The sequence below is a fragment of the Ceratosolen solmsi genome, unplaced genomic scaffold (genome assembly GCF_000503995.2).
Source record: "Ceratosolen solmsi marchali unplaced genomic scaffold, CerSol_1.0 scaffold1, whole genome shotgun sequence".
Lineage (NCBI taxonomy): Eukaryota > Metazoa > Arthropoda > Insecta > Hymenoptera > Agaonidae > Ceratosolen > Ceratosolen solmsi.
The window spans coordinates 9,393,458-9,411,224 of NW_011948415.1; the positions used below are offsets into that span (position 1 = coordinate 9,393,458).

Genomic DNA, 17,767 nt, shown 5'->3' on the forward strand with positions numbered 1-17,767 from the left:
TGAGTCAAGTTGATTTATGTGGATTTTATTTCTTATTAAAACATTTGTACAATCGCGAGAGATTTAGAACAATTTTCATTGCATTCTATGAACATTATCAATAATAATCCATAGAATTATAAAATTTATAAAAATCGACAATTCTCATCGATATAATAACCAATTTAATTTATCACAATTAAATTTGTCATTAAATATACCATAGGCATATCATGAATAATAATAAAATTGAATTTGATAAAACAACGTTGATTTATTAGAAATGGTAAATTTATTTTTATCGGCATATGAAAATTATTCCATATTATTATTAATGTGAAAAAATGTGCTCAAGTATGTCAAATTCCCTTTGCATTAAACGAATATTTCAATGCAGCCGAAAAGGCGATGTCGATGGAAACAAATTTTCAGGACCAATAAATTCTACTTACAGCAAGAACATCATTTCCCTTGCCTATGCAGTGAATGCATACGCTGATATTGAAAATGCGGGATACAATTCATTTGTCATATCAAATTTATTATTCCAAATTAAATATGTATTTACGAGTGGCTTCATTTGTTATATAACGATATATAATAAATGTAATAAAACAGCAATATATTTGGAATATGTGAAGTTAATGCCAAGTAAATATACTTATAAGAAGCGATGTAGGTATCAGATATATCAAGGGTTTAAACGACATCGACTATAATAGGATATTTGAAGTTGTCATATTTTCATGATTCGATCAAGTGTGCCATAATAAGTGATTTGCCACAGTTAAATATTTCAACGGCCGCGCTAACCTTGCACGATTTTAAATATGGAGTACGAGGCACACAATGAGAAAGAGAGAAACAGCATTATTATTATTATTATTATTATTATTATTATTCTATATATATATATATAGAGAGAGAGAGAGAGAGAGGTCATTACGTCGATGCTCTTCTCTACAATCGTTCAATCAACTTTTATCATGATCAAATAAATGCTTATTATAATATTTATTTCGACATTATATCACAGCGATTTGCGCTACGTATTATTTTACGTAAGAAACTATTATATTCCTATTTCGTAATTTAAGAAGAAGGTTATTTAGCGGTAATAAATTTCACTATCTACCGTCTCTCTCCAAAGTGCGCAACTCGGTAATTTATCACTCCCGAAATTTCGCTCGCTCAAAGTAGATGTAAACATAATACCACGTGATAGGGTGCGCAAAAAGAGCGATGACACGGAGTCGCCGCCAATGTCGTGGCTGGTACGCGCCATGTAATAAACGACGTAATTGCGCCATTTTGTCTTGAAAATCTGTACGCTCGGCTCGTCCTCGGAGTTCCCCTCGCGCTCTCCCACGTCCACCGCGAGTTCCCTCGTCCTTGTGCCTGGAAACTCTCTCTTATTCTCCTCTTCCTCACTCTTTGACATCCTTGGCTTTCGGAGGCACCGATTACTACTGTTTTGCACGTCTCCTCGTCTCCTTATCAGCGGCTGATGTCCGGGTGCTGCATTATCTACGTACCCATCGCTGATAATGAGACTGTCACGACTTTTCGCGCAAATATCGAATGCTGCGATTGTGCGAAATGTCTTTACGGCCGCTATAAAACTTTGGGACTATATCAATTCACGTCAAAACCGGATTTTTTTCAACCTTACTCAATGCCAGTCAATTGAATTGGTTTATAGACCGTCCGTCGCTTCGAAATAGTAACTAATCGATTGCGTAAAAGTACAATAATTCGCGCTCGCAAAGTGAATTCAATTTTTACCTTTTCTAACCTCGTAGCGCATAAACAGCAACGCGATCGGTATTATATATGTAGAAAAATATTTTTCTTTTGACAATTCACGATAAGTGTGTATTGTAGCGCAGAGAGAACTCTTAGCGTCCGAGACATTTATTGTCATTTTGACTCGTCGTCATGCTCAATTGATCAAGCATTAAAATCCATTATGCCAAACCATCGAGTGCCGCAAATTGTCTCGAGCGGCTTCCATAGCGTTATTAATTTTTCATTCTTGCGCGCCTGCGCATCTAACGCCCGATTCCCTGCAATGTCACATGATTATGATTATTCGATCGATGTTTAAGAATTGGAAGCGCGAATTTATCGCAGCGTAGGCGAGAAATCAATGACGGTAGATTACTTATGTCAATAAAGATCCAACATTTCCAGCCTTTTATCGGCAGTGATTTTCGCATCGCGGTACACCAGCCACTAATGGGAGACTCCGAACCACGGCCCCGCCGTCGACTTCATTCTCCAACCTTAACATACTATCTGCGATTCCCAGCCATGTGTGCCAAACGCTTACGTAATCCAGTCATCTCTATAAATGATGTTGTGGAATTGACGGAGACCCGCGTCGTGGCGTAAAGTAAAACAAAGGTCGGCCGCGCAGGAACACACGAGCGAACGGGCGATCGACTCCCGGTCGATTTCGTCGTCGCGCACTAACGAGATCGCGGGATGACGAGGAGTTGAGCTGAAACGGTGGCTACGTTGCCGAGCTCGCGCCAATTGTTACTCTCTCTCTCTCTCTCTCTCTCTCTCTCTCTCACTCAGGATCCTTCTCACCTACGCGCTTATCGGAGCTGGCGCGAGTTAGCGGACGTTGGCCGGCCGATGAAACCATTCCCACCGTCATTGCCATTGTCATCGACGTCGCCACTACCGACGCCACCACCACGAATCTCCTCTTGAGTCGAAAAACAAAAAGAAGAAGAAGAAGAAGAAGAAGAAGAAGAAGAAGAAGAAGAAGAAGAATAAGAAGAAGAAGACGAAGACGAAGAAGATGAAGACGATAAGCTACGAATAATCGAAATTTTGAATGTTACTGTTGCCGATGTCAAGACGAAAATCGAATCGAGAATCACTGTTCCCTGAATTTTGACGAGATCTGTTTCGCTCGATTGGCAGACCAGAGTTCACTCATCGGATGACACGGATAATTTTTGTAAAAAGTTTTTACTCCTCGTCGTTTAATCGAGGTCGCTTGTATCCCCGTCGAGTATACGCGATGAACAGATTGTTGTCCCCGGGACTTCTTCTGCATCGCGTTTTATAATCATAAGAATGATTTTCGCTCCTTAACACAATATAACACAATAGATGTTCACATTATAATGTGTTACATTGCATCAAGTGATGGAATTCTGATTGAATATCCAACAACTTCATATTATTCGCCATTTTTTTACTATCTTTCTTAAGTAGCATTGAATAATTGTTTAAATTTCATCATTATATCAAGATATTGCTATTATTGCTATTATTAATACGATTATTTATAGTAAATAAATAAAACATGGATAATGCTCATTAGAGGTAATAAATAATTTCAGTCTTTTTCTACAATAACACGTACATTAAAACTCTAAAAATCTTCAGCATTCCATCGAGTAATCCAATGTATTTCCTTTCAAAATTCTAATTTTTAAGTAAACGATAATGAAAAATAAAAAAATGGAAAATTTTTCATGAAATCGTAGGATAGGTAGCATTGCATTTAATACGACTTAATAATGACATATGAATGCGTCCAAGATATTATTTAAGTTCTAATTATTTTTCTCACATACTCGGTATGACTAATATAAACATCAGAATATAATAAGTAAATACTGTTTACAAAGAATGTGAAATATTAGAAGAAGAAAAACATAATGTAGGAATGTATTAGACTCATTGATATAAATTTAATAATCTAAAATAAATTTTGTGCTAAAAAATCTTATCGAATGTACTCGGCTGAAATTCTTCAATAAAGATTCATTTGAAAAATGAGCCTTTCGCGTTACGAAACAACTAAATAACATTTAATCGTCGTTCGTATGTAGCTTACACATAAGTTTAATGATGCGAAATCCAATTATTTAAAGAATACTTATTTTTTCATTTTATATTTGTACTCAAAGCGCAACATTTTTTTTCAATGCGAGACATTTCCATTTCGGTTCTAGAGTTAAGCGAGATCTTCTTCTTATTCTTACGAGACTTTTCAATTATTTTCTACAAGTGACACATGAGTGATAATTAATTAGCTGTTTATACTCAATTCGAGTGGTTAATGCACAAATTGAAATTATGATTAAGTATAATTTATTGCGTACCCAAAGTAGTGCTAAAGTCAAAATAAATGCCTGTAGTGAAGCTTTCATCTGGATTCTTGAAATTTCCTCATTACTATTTATTATAATAATATTCAATTTTAAACATACTATTATTCACTTTGAATGGAAACAAAAATCTAATTTATACAACAAGTTTGCAAATATTTTGAAAATATTATTTTTACGCAAAGGATACTGTTAAGTATTTTAACTAGTATTTCGAGATTAACAAAAAGAAAAAAAAAGAAAAAAAAATAATAAATAAAAAATTGTTATTGTAAATGTCATTGTCATATCAAACCTTTCCAAGCATATATTGCATAAATATAATTATTAAACTTGATTTACCATTGAATTACAAGCATACATATCATATAGCATATATATGTGGAAACAAATTTTTAAGTAAAAGCAATTTTCGAAAACTATTCTTTCAACGAAGTTTTATATTAAGTGAGGATTTATAGATAATACAGAATATACGATTGATCGTAGAAAATGTTCATGCTTGTTACGGGTGAATACCATTTGAAATGATTGCTTATCCTCATTTATTGATTTAACGTGGAACAATGCACATCCATTAATTTATTTCGAATAAATCATAATGACGAAGCATTGATCGATCGTTAGACCATAAAAGACTATTTGTTTATTGTACGCGTTATAGTTGAAGTAGGTGATAAAAACGCATCGTACGTGAAAAATGTAATTAACATTACGTATTTGTGAAAGGAATAAAATGCGAATTTTTTATATAGTATTTCATGAAAATTGTTGGAAAATCTTTTTCATACTAAAACGCTTAAAATGTAAAGAAGGTATGGTTAAAATGTGAATAAAATCATGTTTTATCACAATGTGAAACCATTTTATTATGATTTTTTAATGCGATTTATTTTGAAAGGGAAGGAAAATTCAATAACTATGAACCTTTTTTTAAATTATAAAATAATTTACATTTATAAGGTGATCATTATTAATATAGTTATTATTTTATTTTATAATGTATGTTTTTCTTTTTTTTATAATTTTAAAAATAAATGTAAAAACACATTTCGAAAGAAAAATCTATATTAAATGCGGATACGTACCGCAACATTAAACCTTTAGTCAAATCTGTATATTATATTTGTCGAGATATATATTTTTAAATAAATATTTACCTTACTAGGTTGTTAATGATTAATATAACGTTAAAACAATCTGCACTGTAAAAATAAAAATTACTCTATACAAAATAATAATTTAATTGAAAAGTGATTTTTCTTTTTTCAATATTATAAAGCAATATATGTTAAGGGGAATTTTTAAGAGCAAATATGTTTTTGTACGTTTCTAAAACGTAATTGATAACCTACTCTTTCACAGTACATTTAATAGAATTAGAAGTTTATGTATGCTACTTTAAGGAATATTAAATTTTGTTTAGAAAATTCTAATTTCTATAATTTGACTTTTTAATTCTCCATTAGACGATCGTATTAGCATATCATAATATGTTAGAATATGGACAACTATGCTGCTTTGTGAGTTCGTATTGGAATTTTACAGCAAGTTTACCGTTACTGGGCATAAAGTGTATGATGTTTACGTATGAAGAATAGTTGCCAGAAATTCAAATAAACAGTTGCAACTAGTTAGCGGAGATTTTACCCATACGTGCTAAGCTTATATGGATAAATTAAAATCTTTTGAAAATAGAACACAAACTTGATTACGAATATTTTACATTAATACATTTAAAATAAGAAAGGATATAAAATTTGGCAGAACTAATAAGTAAATTAAAGTCACGTAAAACCGAAGGTAATTATATAGAATCGTCCGTCTATTTTTAAAATAATTGTTTTTAGAGATACATTTTGAACGAAATTCTATGTAGTATTTATATGAAAAATCAGCCAGCTGCTTTTAATCAAATAAAATCAATGAATGAAATAATAGAAAATTAGAAAGAGATAGCTTATGATAGTATTAGTATTTAAAAAAAAAAAAAAAAAAAGGAAAAAAAAAATAAAAAAAAATAAATAAAGAGAGATCTGCTCAGGATGCATTAATTTTTTCTTATACATTAAAGTGAAATAAATATCAAGTTGATAAATTATTTGATGCAGTTTTTGCGGATAATTTCAAGATATAGCTGGGAAAATTTAATACAGATATTAAGAAAGGGACACTTTAATAACGATAAGCAAGTTTCTATAATATTTGTAATGTAAATTGCAAGCATAGAAGAGAAATAAAATTTATTATTTCTTGGAAGTATATGTTTTAAGCATAAATGTAATTGTATAAGAAAGATAACCTAGATATCTTTAGATGTTGTAAATAATCGGTTAAATTACTTTTTAATCACTGAATAAACATTGTATAAACTCTTTGAATCTGAAAGCATTATCGGCATGACATAATTTTTAGTAACGTTCAAAGTAAAATCCAATTACCGATAAATGATAAAATAATTATGATTTAGCTTTATACTTTCAATCGGTTGGCAGTTTTTTATTATTACGATTATATTTATTTATATTAAAACATCGATAAACTAGAAAAGGTAAAAGAAAAAAAAGAAAAAAAGAAAAAAAGAAATAAAGTTCAACACGAAAGAGATAACTTACTTAAAAATATAAAACAAAATTTTCGAAATAAATTACAATAAATTACATGTATTTTCTGTTTCTGAATTATTATGTTTAGTAAATACTAAATTTTGCCAAAGAAAATCCCAAATATGACGATTTAAAATAAAACGAATTATAATGAATCCCCATACGGATGTTGGATCTATTTGAAAAGCTTTTCATCCACGAGTCCAATCATTCTCGAGGATGTACTCGGAGGTGTTCACGAAGCTCTTGACTTTCCCATACTTTCCCAACTACATCAAAAACTGTATCGTAAATGCCTCGCTTGCAGTGCTTAGTTGTGCACTTTCTTTCCATCCCTTTTCCATCCCCTTTCCATCTCCATTCCATCCGCTTTCAACCCCTTTGCAGCTCGCTTTCGCATCCTTGTCAGCAAATATCCAGGCACATCGGGGCGTTGAAACGTGTGCCCGACCCTCGGCCTTACTTGCCTCTCGCACTCCCAAGTGTAAACGCTGGTTTATTTCCCATCTATGTGCCGAAGAGATCGGGGTACTTTATTCTCATCGAGGCCATCCATTTTCTTCTTCGTACTCGGGTGCGCATCTCGTGTTGGCGTGCTCGTCTCCCTCTTCGTGGTTATCACCGACAGTGGATCTTCGATTAAGCGGTTCGTCCTTACTTTACTTTTCTCATTCGCGCGATTTTTTCCTGTCCTGACAAATTTCTAATGACTTTCTCTGCCCCCCCCCCACCCTCCCCATCCCCCATCGCCCTACAACCCCTACCCCACATTCATTTGTTTAATAAGAGCGAGCAAATGCTCTCGGAAGTATCCGGACCCACTGAAAAGAATCAATTATATGAAATCAGCCTGAAACGAAATGCCGAGAGTTAGTATTGTGTCAACAGAGAAATAAAATGACTTTTATCTTTGATTCACGATAATCAAAAAGTAATATTTTATTATAATTTCGATTTTGAAATTACACACGGTTAAATAACTCACGAGACCTTAATTACTATCAGTCGTATATACGCCAAAAGTATATTCGCCAATAATTGCTCTGCTACTTTGTAAATATAATGCAATCATAGAATCATAGGATCTCGTATTCAATCTATTATTTGTGAAGATTATTCATTACATTTTGTGGATTCAAATAGGCCATTACTGACTTTTATTTATCGCTAATAAATAACCAATGAAGTATTTATTTTTAATGCGCGTAATTCTTTTTTTAAGCATTTAAATCGTTTGCAACGCATTCGTCAATTTATAAGCAATCGCAATTGCAAATAGCGTAACCACGACCAGTTATTCGCGCGTATTCATATATTTATATATAAAAAAAAAAAAAAAAAAAAAAACAAGGATATGCAGTATCTTTGTTCGGTATATTATTAAACGCAAGGATTATCGCGGTAGTCAGAAGGCAGCCGTCCATGTACGTATATGCACGCGGCGTGCATTTCCACGTGGGAAATCTCACTGACAATTCCTATATTTACTTCACTTACATTTCCTACATTTCCAAAGATCTCTCGAAATACAAGCCACAATTACTAGAATGCGGATCCTGCCTACGGCATTGCATTTCGGTTCCGTTTCACTACGCATACACATGTACATAATCGTAAATGCGCGATACGTGGCTCACTAAGCTTCCGAGCGCTGTTTTTCAGTTTAAAATTCAATATTATTCCGATGAATGTAGGAAAAAAGTCAAATCTTGGCTTATTAATATTCTTCGAAAGCTCCGCTTTACATGACATTGAATCGCGCAAAGTCGCAATATCAATTACATTATATGTGAAATGCATGAAATTATATGTAATACATACTTACATACCTTATGCATGGTTAGGGTTGTTTTATTTTTTGTAATTTTCTTGAGAATTAAAATAAAAAAAAAAAAAAAGAAAGAAAAAGAAACATTTCTGATATACTGGATTGTTATTTGACTTTTCAATGTATAAGAGCTATATTCTTAAATACAAAAGACGAGGAAATATGATTTAAACACTAAGAATATCGTTAGAAATTTTGCGTCATAAGCGGTTCCAAAAGTCTTCTCAAAGCAATTTTAATTTTAGTGATGCACCAAGTTCTGCACGATCTGTCAAAGATAAAGACAATAAAATACTGACGCTTATTGAAACTCGCCGGTATAGAACAACTTGAATGATTGGAGAAATTCTTGGAGAAACTATTCAAAAGTATTTGGACAATTGTCAACTTATTAGAATAATCTTCAAATATATATATTGCATTAATATATATTATTATAATCAATATATTACATAACTTTAGAATATGATTTTTATATTTTATCATTGTTAATATTGATTAATATTATGTAATTGGCGCGGCATAACAAATTTTTACTAAAAATTGGATAAAATTTAACTGGTCAAATTACGACAAACTTTTGCGCCTACGCAATGAGTAGTGATTCGATTATGTGATAAAATATTATCTACTAAGCAAAAATTGAATAAATAATTTTTATGATAATGCACTAATGAGCACTAAAACTGCCAACTCCAGGAGCAAAGTACAAAAATTAATATTTGCGTGCTTATTCATACAAAAAATATTGTTGATTCTTTGCACGATTATGTTATTCGATAAAATAGTTTTACATTTACATCATAATTTATCTCAATGTTCTGTTTAAAAATACAAAACTTGATAGAATATTTATAGTAAGTGTGACGTGCATTCCATTATATTACAGTGATTTGTAAATTCGCTTTATTCGTTAAGTTTAAATAAACTTTAATTTTTCAAATTCATAAATTACAAGCATTTAAGAAATCGGAAAATAAAATTAATTTAAATTCTTTTTAATAGAATTTAGCTATATATATATATATATATATATATATATATATATGTGTGTGTGTGTGTGTGTGTGTGTGTGTGTGTGTAGTATTGTTAAATGAAATTAGACGTAGAATAAATGCAATTTGTTGCAGGCTGGTCTCCGTGTTGGCAATAGGAATGACAATAATAGACTAACATCGAAAAATCTCTTTTCGTATTTGCATCTTTTGTTCCGACTTTACAGTTCAATATTTGTTCAAAGACGCAGAAAACAATAGAGGTGGTTCCTGTTAGAAAATCAATTCTCTCGTCTTCTCAAAGTCGTTGAACTCCATAACAAGAGAATAAACTTAGGTCGCCTAGCTATTCACGAACTCACTTTTCGAACAAAATCGACTCTTATTAAAAACAGCGATAGGTGAATAAATATTTCTTTAACACATTATCTTCTATATGTCACAGATATTTCGATTTATTAAGTCACATGTTCGGCGCGCTGATCTTTAAATAATACAATGGATGCTAAAAGGTTACATTTCCATCAATGAATATTTAGTAATTCATTAGCTTGTAAAATTTTATATACATTAAGAAATTCACTATAAATAGCCTTTATATTGAACGTTGCACTAAACGTTAGTTTTTAACGCATCAACACATTGAAGCATTAAGTACAAAATATTTCAAGGCTGTTTGAAATTTTCATAAAATTCAATGCACTATTATATAAAGGAAAAAATTTATGAAAATTTCATTTTAATGCTTAAGAACTTGTATGTTCGTTGTCTCAAGACGTTCGATAAATAAATTGAATATGTAAATATATAAAGTAACATATTAATAAATATTCCTCGTGAATACCAAAATTATATAAAAATCTATCGTAAATCTATCAAAATATTAATGTTTAAAAATTACTGAAACGTCAATTGTGAAAAAAAAGATATTAGATTTAATTAATATTATACGGGTCATGTAATCTGTGAATAAAGTACAAATAAATGAGATTTTACACAATGTAAGTGTCAATAAAAAAAAGTTTAATTTATTGAATTAGTAATATGACCCTTCTACGTAGATTAAGATAAAATGTTTAAATAATGAAATTATTTCTAATTTTTTCTGCTCCAAATATTAGATAATTTCATTAAAGATATTGAAAGTTACGTATTGTTTTTATACATTTATGTGATAATAATATGTTATTATTTGCATGCATTTATTAATATTTCATCAACTATCGTGTAATTAATTTATTTTCATCGATACTTTTATGTATATTTATAATATGTGATATTATTAAACAATTTAAAAACTTTGCAACTATTTAATTCAAGATAATAATAAGCGAAGTATAAAATAATCACATAGTAATAATATACATAGATATTATATATATATATATATATATATATTTCCTTGTGCTGTAGAAATATAATTATTTAAGTAGAGAAATTCATATCATTTCATGGAGTATGCAATATATAGCAAATATAAATTAACAATTAAAAAAATTTTCATTAAGAATAATTAAATATTTATTTAAAATTTAATTTTGAATTGATTTTAAAATTATATAAGAATTTAGATAATTAATTGAAGTACTTAAAAATATCGTTTCAAATCATTTATATGATTTAAGATCCATTATTTTTAAATTTCAATATTGCAAGAATTAATTATAAATAAGAATTTTTTTCCCGCTATATACTGTAATTACATCTATAATCGATTTTAACTTACAAATTATATTATAATGGATACACTGTTATATGGAAATAATACTATATTTATATATCATAAACTGATCCAATATTTTTGTGCTCCAGTTAAAGTAAGTAAGTCAATGCAGTGAGTTGTGCAATTAAGCGAAATTGTCGTCTTGCACTAAGTACACTGTACAGAGAAAAACCTTCGTATGGTACTCGCATGAGAACGTTAAAACGTATGTACGAAAGCATTAATTGTTTAATTTTATCTCTCTTCAAATGCGGCTTATCGCATTCAAATATGAAAAACTTCCGTTATGCTTATAAGTATTGTATTTCATCATGATAATAAATCGCTGAATACTATTCATTGAAAAAACTAACCCAAGACTCGAACATTCTATCAACTTATTAAGTAACGTTCTATTACTTTAATTTGAATTTTGGCTAAAACAAATGCATTTATGAAAACAAATTTTGCAGTATAACTGATTTCATTATGAAATTCACAATATACTCATACTTTTTAGCAAATTTTCAATTGATATGTATTTGACTATGCAATATTGTTAAAATGGTCATTTCAAAAATACATTTTCTGTAAAATTAGCATATTAAACAATTCTTAATTATTTTTTGCCATTAATTATTTATTTTATGGTTTATCATTACACTCGCTTATTCAAAATTATCGATTGTCAAATTACCTAAAACATTAGTTCAATCGAGAATATTAAATTTCCAAGACAATGTACGGAACAGGAATTTAATTCATTAATGGTTAAACGAGAAAACATTAATTGTTTATTACAATATAATTTAGATATTGAATGTCCGGGTATCTTCATTTCAATTATGCTCTCTATCAATATTTATTTTATTTACAAATTCAAACAAATCCGGATTATACGTATTGGTAAATCAAAATATCTCACCAATAAATTTAATGAATTTCTCAAAGCTAAATCTCAAACATTTTGAATGCAAAAGCAATGCTGTGTCATCTTGTTTTAGGCACAGAAATGAGAAATATATGCTTTCAGTTTTTTCAAAATATCTATTATTATATCGATTAGTTTGGATCAGCAATATGGACTTTTGTAACACTAACCTCTGGAGAGTTTGTCGATAGACTCAAAGCGACTCTCGACTTTGTTGCGAAGTGAATCCAAGTCGAATGGCGCAGCGAACCCATGATCTACACTGTGGCTCTTACTCCTATAAAAAGAAAGGAAATATCCAGTATTCTTTTATGACTTACGACCTACTGTAAAATATTATTATTGTAATATTCCATATTATTACAAAAAAAAAAAAAAAAAAAAAAAAAAGTTTTTTACAATTTTTTACTTTTTTATCCGCCGGTTAAGTGCCGTATACGTTGATATAAAATTATAATGAAACGTATGCTTTTAAATCGAAGTTTATGCTAATTGAAAGATAATACATTATAATCTTATAATAAATTCTAAAATTTGCATATTGATATTTCGATGCTGTAATGTTTATTACAAAAAAAAAAAAAAAAAAAAAAAAAAAAAAAATATTATGTATCTTGAAAGTTTCAAGCACCAATTCGATACTAAAAGAATTAATATATGCAACACTAGCATAAATACATATTAATAGTTACATAAAATGATTATTCAAATCACTTCTTAATGACAAATAAGCAAATAAATATCAATATAATGTCACGCGATACATCATGCCAAAGTTAAAAACAAAAAAAAGCATTGGATATAAGAAAGCGTGTAAAATAAGAAAAAAAAATTATTCTTTGCAAGTTGAACAATGAATATTATACTTGCCGAGTAAACTGGATCCTTCTATCGAATCGCATATGTAAAATGAAGTTTTTTGTTGTACAAACCTGAAGTAAGAGCTAGTGAGATTTTCCGTCGATCTGGTGTGCGTCACATCTTGAGACATTCGCCGGGACCTGCTTATCAACAAAACAAAAACGAAAGAAAAAAGTGAGAACATGCAAGCAAACGTGCGAGATGCTTATAATTATAATAAAAAGAATTATAATAAAATAATAGAAATAATGCAAGCATGTAAACAAAAATAAAAATTTTCAAAAATTCTATTTCTATTTACAGCCATATTATGCAAATATTGGATTAATATGTTGTTATGTATTTGCTGATTGGAAAGGTAATAATAAATTTTATATAATTTTATTTGTCGAGTATACACACTGGCACGCAAATATGTAGATTATTTGACAAAAATGATTATGTATTGCAGATAGAAACATAAAAAATACTTTAATAGAATACTATGTTAAAATTCAATTAACATCAATTGATTGTTCTTTTTTTTTTTTTTTTTTTTTTTTTTTTTTTTTTTCCATCAATATGTATATAAAATTTGAATAAATTAATTTGCCTAATAGTGTACGCGAATATTGGATCAATAAAGTTTTGTAAGCATGAATGTACTCCGCAAGATAAAATAAGCAATTTCGAAGTTTTCAAAAGGAAAAGTTTTTTATACGATGAAAAATTAATTCAATTACATAGTTACATAGATTAAAATATGTGAATTAAAAATATGTAAGAACAAAAATTTACTATATTTTGTAAAATGTTTTGATCGAAAGTCGTATAACACTGAGCATGTTAAATATCATAAAAAATAAATCACAATTAGAACATTGTTTTACATTTAGCTATTCGCATATTTACAAATCAAAGTATCTAATATGTGTTTTATTTATATTTGTATATATTCTTTTCGGCAACTGATAATGAAGGAATCAGATAAACGTATATAATCTGATACCTTGTTGGGTATCGCGTTGTAAAATATTTTGAAACAATATCCGAATAATGGACGCTTAGAGCTCATTGGATCCAAGGAGCTCATGAAAAATATATAACTTATATAATTATTATTATTATATACGTATTATAGTAAGTATTAACTGTATAAATTTAAAAACCATATAAATTATGTACTTAAGTATATAGTTTTACGTCTAATACTGTGAAAACATGCATTATATGATTCAACTATGTCGAAATACTCTCAATGCTCATGTATATTTTATGATGCATATATATATATATATATATATATATATATATATATATATTGTATAAGATTAAAAATGAATATATTACATGCTATAAAATAAAATATAAAATCAAATATTAATAAATATAGTATATGATGAAATCAATGAATAGTGTATATCAATAGTAGATGTTTTGGTGTAAATAGTTTATTATAGTTGTATAGATTTCCTAACGCTTATGAGAAAATTCTAACATACAGGTTAGCACGTATTAATTTATATATAAAAATGGAAAAATGAATGTTATACGTAAATATGTGTTTATTATTTACTATGAATATCATTTAATTAGAATAATAATATATAAAACAAATATAGGATATGATACTAATAATATATATGTTGTTACATAAATTATATAAACATGTTAATTCTTGTATTTGTTAAAAATTTGAACAAGTTTTTGGAATTGTAATTTCATTAATAGTAATGATATTTAGATCATATTATTCATGTGACATTTTTTTTTTGCATTATTATCCAACCTAATAAAATGGTTATTAGAAATACATATTGAAATATTAAGAGATCAAATGTATTTAATTGAGATAACGATGGAATTAAGAACATCAAAATATGAAATTTTAAGTTTTTCTTAAACCAACAATAAAGCATACGATGATTATTTATCATATTAATAAATTTATTTATTAAATGTATTATATTGTTATTTCTACTATTATTATAGGCATATGTAACCACAAGAAAAAATATCCGAAAGTGGTCGTTGCTTTTTCGAGTCGAGCAATGTTATTGATCTAATACCAAAAGACTCCCTTAACGTAACATAAGGATGCACGTGTTCATACATTGGCCATTATTTCGAATTAGTAAAATAAATTATTTTGTAAGATAGAGACCATAAGTGAGTTCAACAGTTTCGGCTTAAACAGGTCATTCGCTACCGACTGACGTCTGAATTGAAATATGTACAAACAAGTCGTATAACTCGAAAAGCTCTTTTTTAATTAAATCCGTTAATATTTAGTATATATATATATATAAATATAGAACATTATTGAGAAATTTAAATCTATGAAACATTCATAATGATTTATCCACGAACTTTGTATAGTGTATCAAATACTCAGTTAATACCGAATTTTTTTTTTTTTATTGTTTATAATATATAACCTGTTAATGGACCCATGAATAAGTTAGCTCTTATTTACTATTACGAATATATATTATGAAAATATAATACTTTGTATGGCTAATATTTTCTTAAACGATAAAATAAATTATATTATACTTTTAAATAATGATTATTTTTAAGTATTCGAAATTTGTTAAATACTAACTATTTAATAATTAATTGCTTTTCTGAAAATCACTTTAGGAATTAGAGGCAGTTGAAGAAGTGCATTGAACATAAATTAAAAATTAATTACTCTTCAAACACATCATTATTATTGAGGAAGTTTTAAAATTATGTAAGATTTTATAATTTGTGATTTATATGATATTTGATTAGAGTAAAGTGGAATAGAATACAATTTTCAAACAAGTCATTATATCAATAATTCACATTACGTATTATGAAAATCCTGATTATTGTGTATGATTTTATTCAAGATTAATCTCTATCTATTTATATAAGTTGAAAATTTTACTTAATAATTATTATTACTTATCGAATTAGGAAATTCCGCATCACAGTAACAATTCATAAATTTCAATTTATTCAAATTTTTCGAATTATGTTGAAGACAAAACCACTAACTAATATAAAAAATGAATCACAATTTTTAATAAAAATATTAAGGCATTTTTGGGTCTCATTAGGCATGTATGTGCATGCATTTACATACTTATATTGCAACTTCGATATGCATTTTGAAAAAGTTTTTTTAACTATTTATCTACTTATGTAGATAGCCTCTTTAATATGTTTCTTTTCAAATAAATACAATGTAGTTTATAATGAGTTCTAAATAATATAAAGAGTTCGGTAAATATGTGCTGTAATTACAAATTGTGTATTTATATTTTTTTCTCTTTAAAATGTATGGCAATTTCATGCGTACATTTAACAGTATTTCAGGTATGTTATTCATTCGAAGTTCTCTTGAATGTTGATTCAACATTTAAAGAATATGTATTTGCGTAGAACCATGTTTGTCACGAAAAAATATTATATGTATTATTCAGGAGCTTACGATAAATTAAAGAAAAAAATATTAAAAATTGTATTTATGCAACACTTTGTAGGTGGTTGCTTGTATAAGTAAAAATATGGTAAGTGGCTTTTTTTTTTTTTTTTTTTTTATTATAAATCGTCATATCGATTAAAAGCGTTTAATTTGATCTATCCGTACCAGAAAATTAAATATTCTCGAAATTCTCAATACAATCCTTTATTATCTATATTATATTTATTACAACATTACGAACATTTTCAATATAGGAGCGTTGAAACATTTGCAACATAAGCAGTACAAACGTATATTTATAAAACTACAGACTACTAATGAACTTCTAGGCAGCACAGATTAACAGATTGTCTAGAAAATTCCGGGAGACATAAAGTAATAAAAGTGTGTTGGAAGCTTACCACTTCAACTACCAACGCTTATACTTAGCTTTTATGATCATATAATAATTAAAAATATGAAGCATCTGCGACGCAGATGCTTATAACTATCGGAGCATATAATAGTTCAATTTTTGCTATCTTTCGATTTATGACTGCGTATCCTCGTTCCTGCTCGGTAGCAAAGCGACCTGAGGACAGTTCGTGCTCGAGTTTCAGAGGAGAGCAGACCTCATATATCGAGCCTACTCTCTATTTGCACGAGTGTGCAACTCATTAACCCGAATAAGCCATTCGAGTTTCTTTTTATTATCATTGAAATTAAATTGACAATATTTTCGAATTTATTACGTTTTTATTATTATCAAATTATTAGATAATTACTTTTTGCTAAGATCTGCCAATTAAGTGAAAGACAATAAAAATATGGTATTTAAGTAGTAGTACAACTGTCTCTATACAAGTGCAGTCTTTTTGTATAAACATTAATTTTTGTTTTACGCAGATTATCGATATTTTATAAATACGAGACAAACTCATACATAGACGTTACATTTTATGTCTAATGGAAACGAACGATGTCAATTTTACATTCTAGAGAGCGTAATCATGCAATAATCGGTAAAATTAAATTGAAAATTATACGAGATCGTCCTTTAATTTTAATTTAAGACAATTATTACAATTTAGATATTTCGAATATAAAGACGTCTTAGTGATATACCGATAATATTCTTTAAATATCAACGAGACGATCCTTCTTTGAAATAGGGAAATAATATATATATATATATATATATATTTTTTTTTTTTTTCAATTTAAAATCATGTTGAATGCAGATGAACTTTCATTTTCTCAAAATTGTCAAATTCATTTTCACAAAAATTAAGTACTTACAATCAAAGTAATTTA

At 28.6% G+C, this 17,767-nt stretch overlaps 1 protein-coding gene across 1 annotated transcript in view; it reads right to left on the reverse strand.

The window, feature by feature from the left end:
- mtd (TLD domain-containing protein mustard) overlaps positions 1-17,767 on the reverse strand; it is a 113,364-nt gene that overhangs the window by 64,777 nt on the left and 30,820 nt on the right. Inside the window, exons 4-5 of the mRNA XM_011507868.1 lie at positions 13,110-13,178; positions 12,348-12,454 (exon numbers count right to left, since the gene is read on the reverse strand). Coding sequence (XP_011506170.1) covers positions 12,348-12,454; positions 13,110-13,178 — 176 coding nt within the window. The remainder of the gene's footprint in view (positions 1-12,347; positions 12,455-13,109; positions 13,179-17,767) is intronic.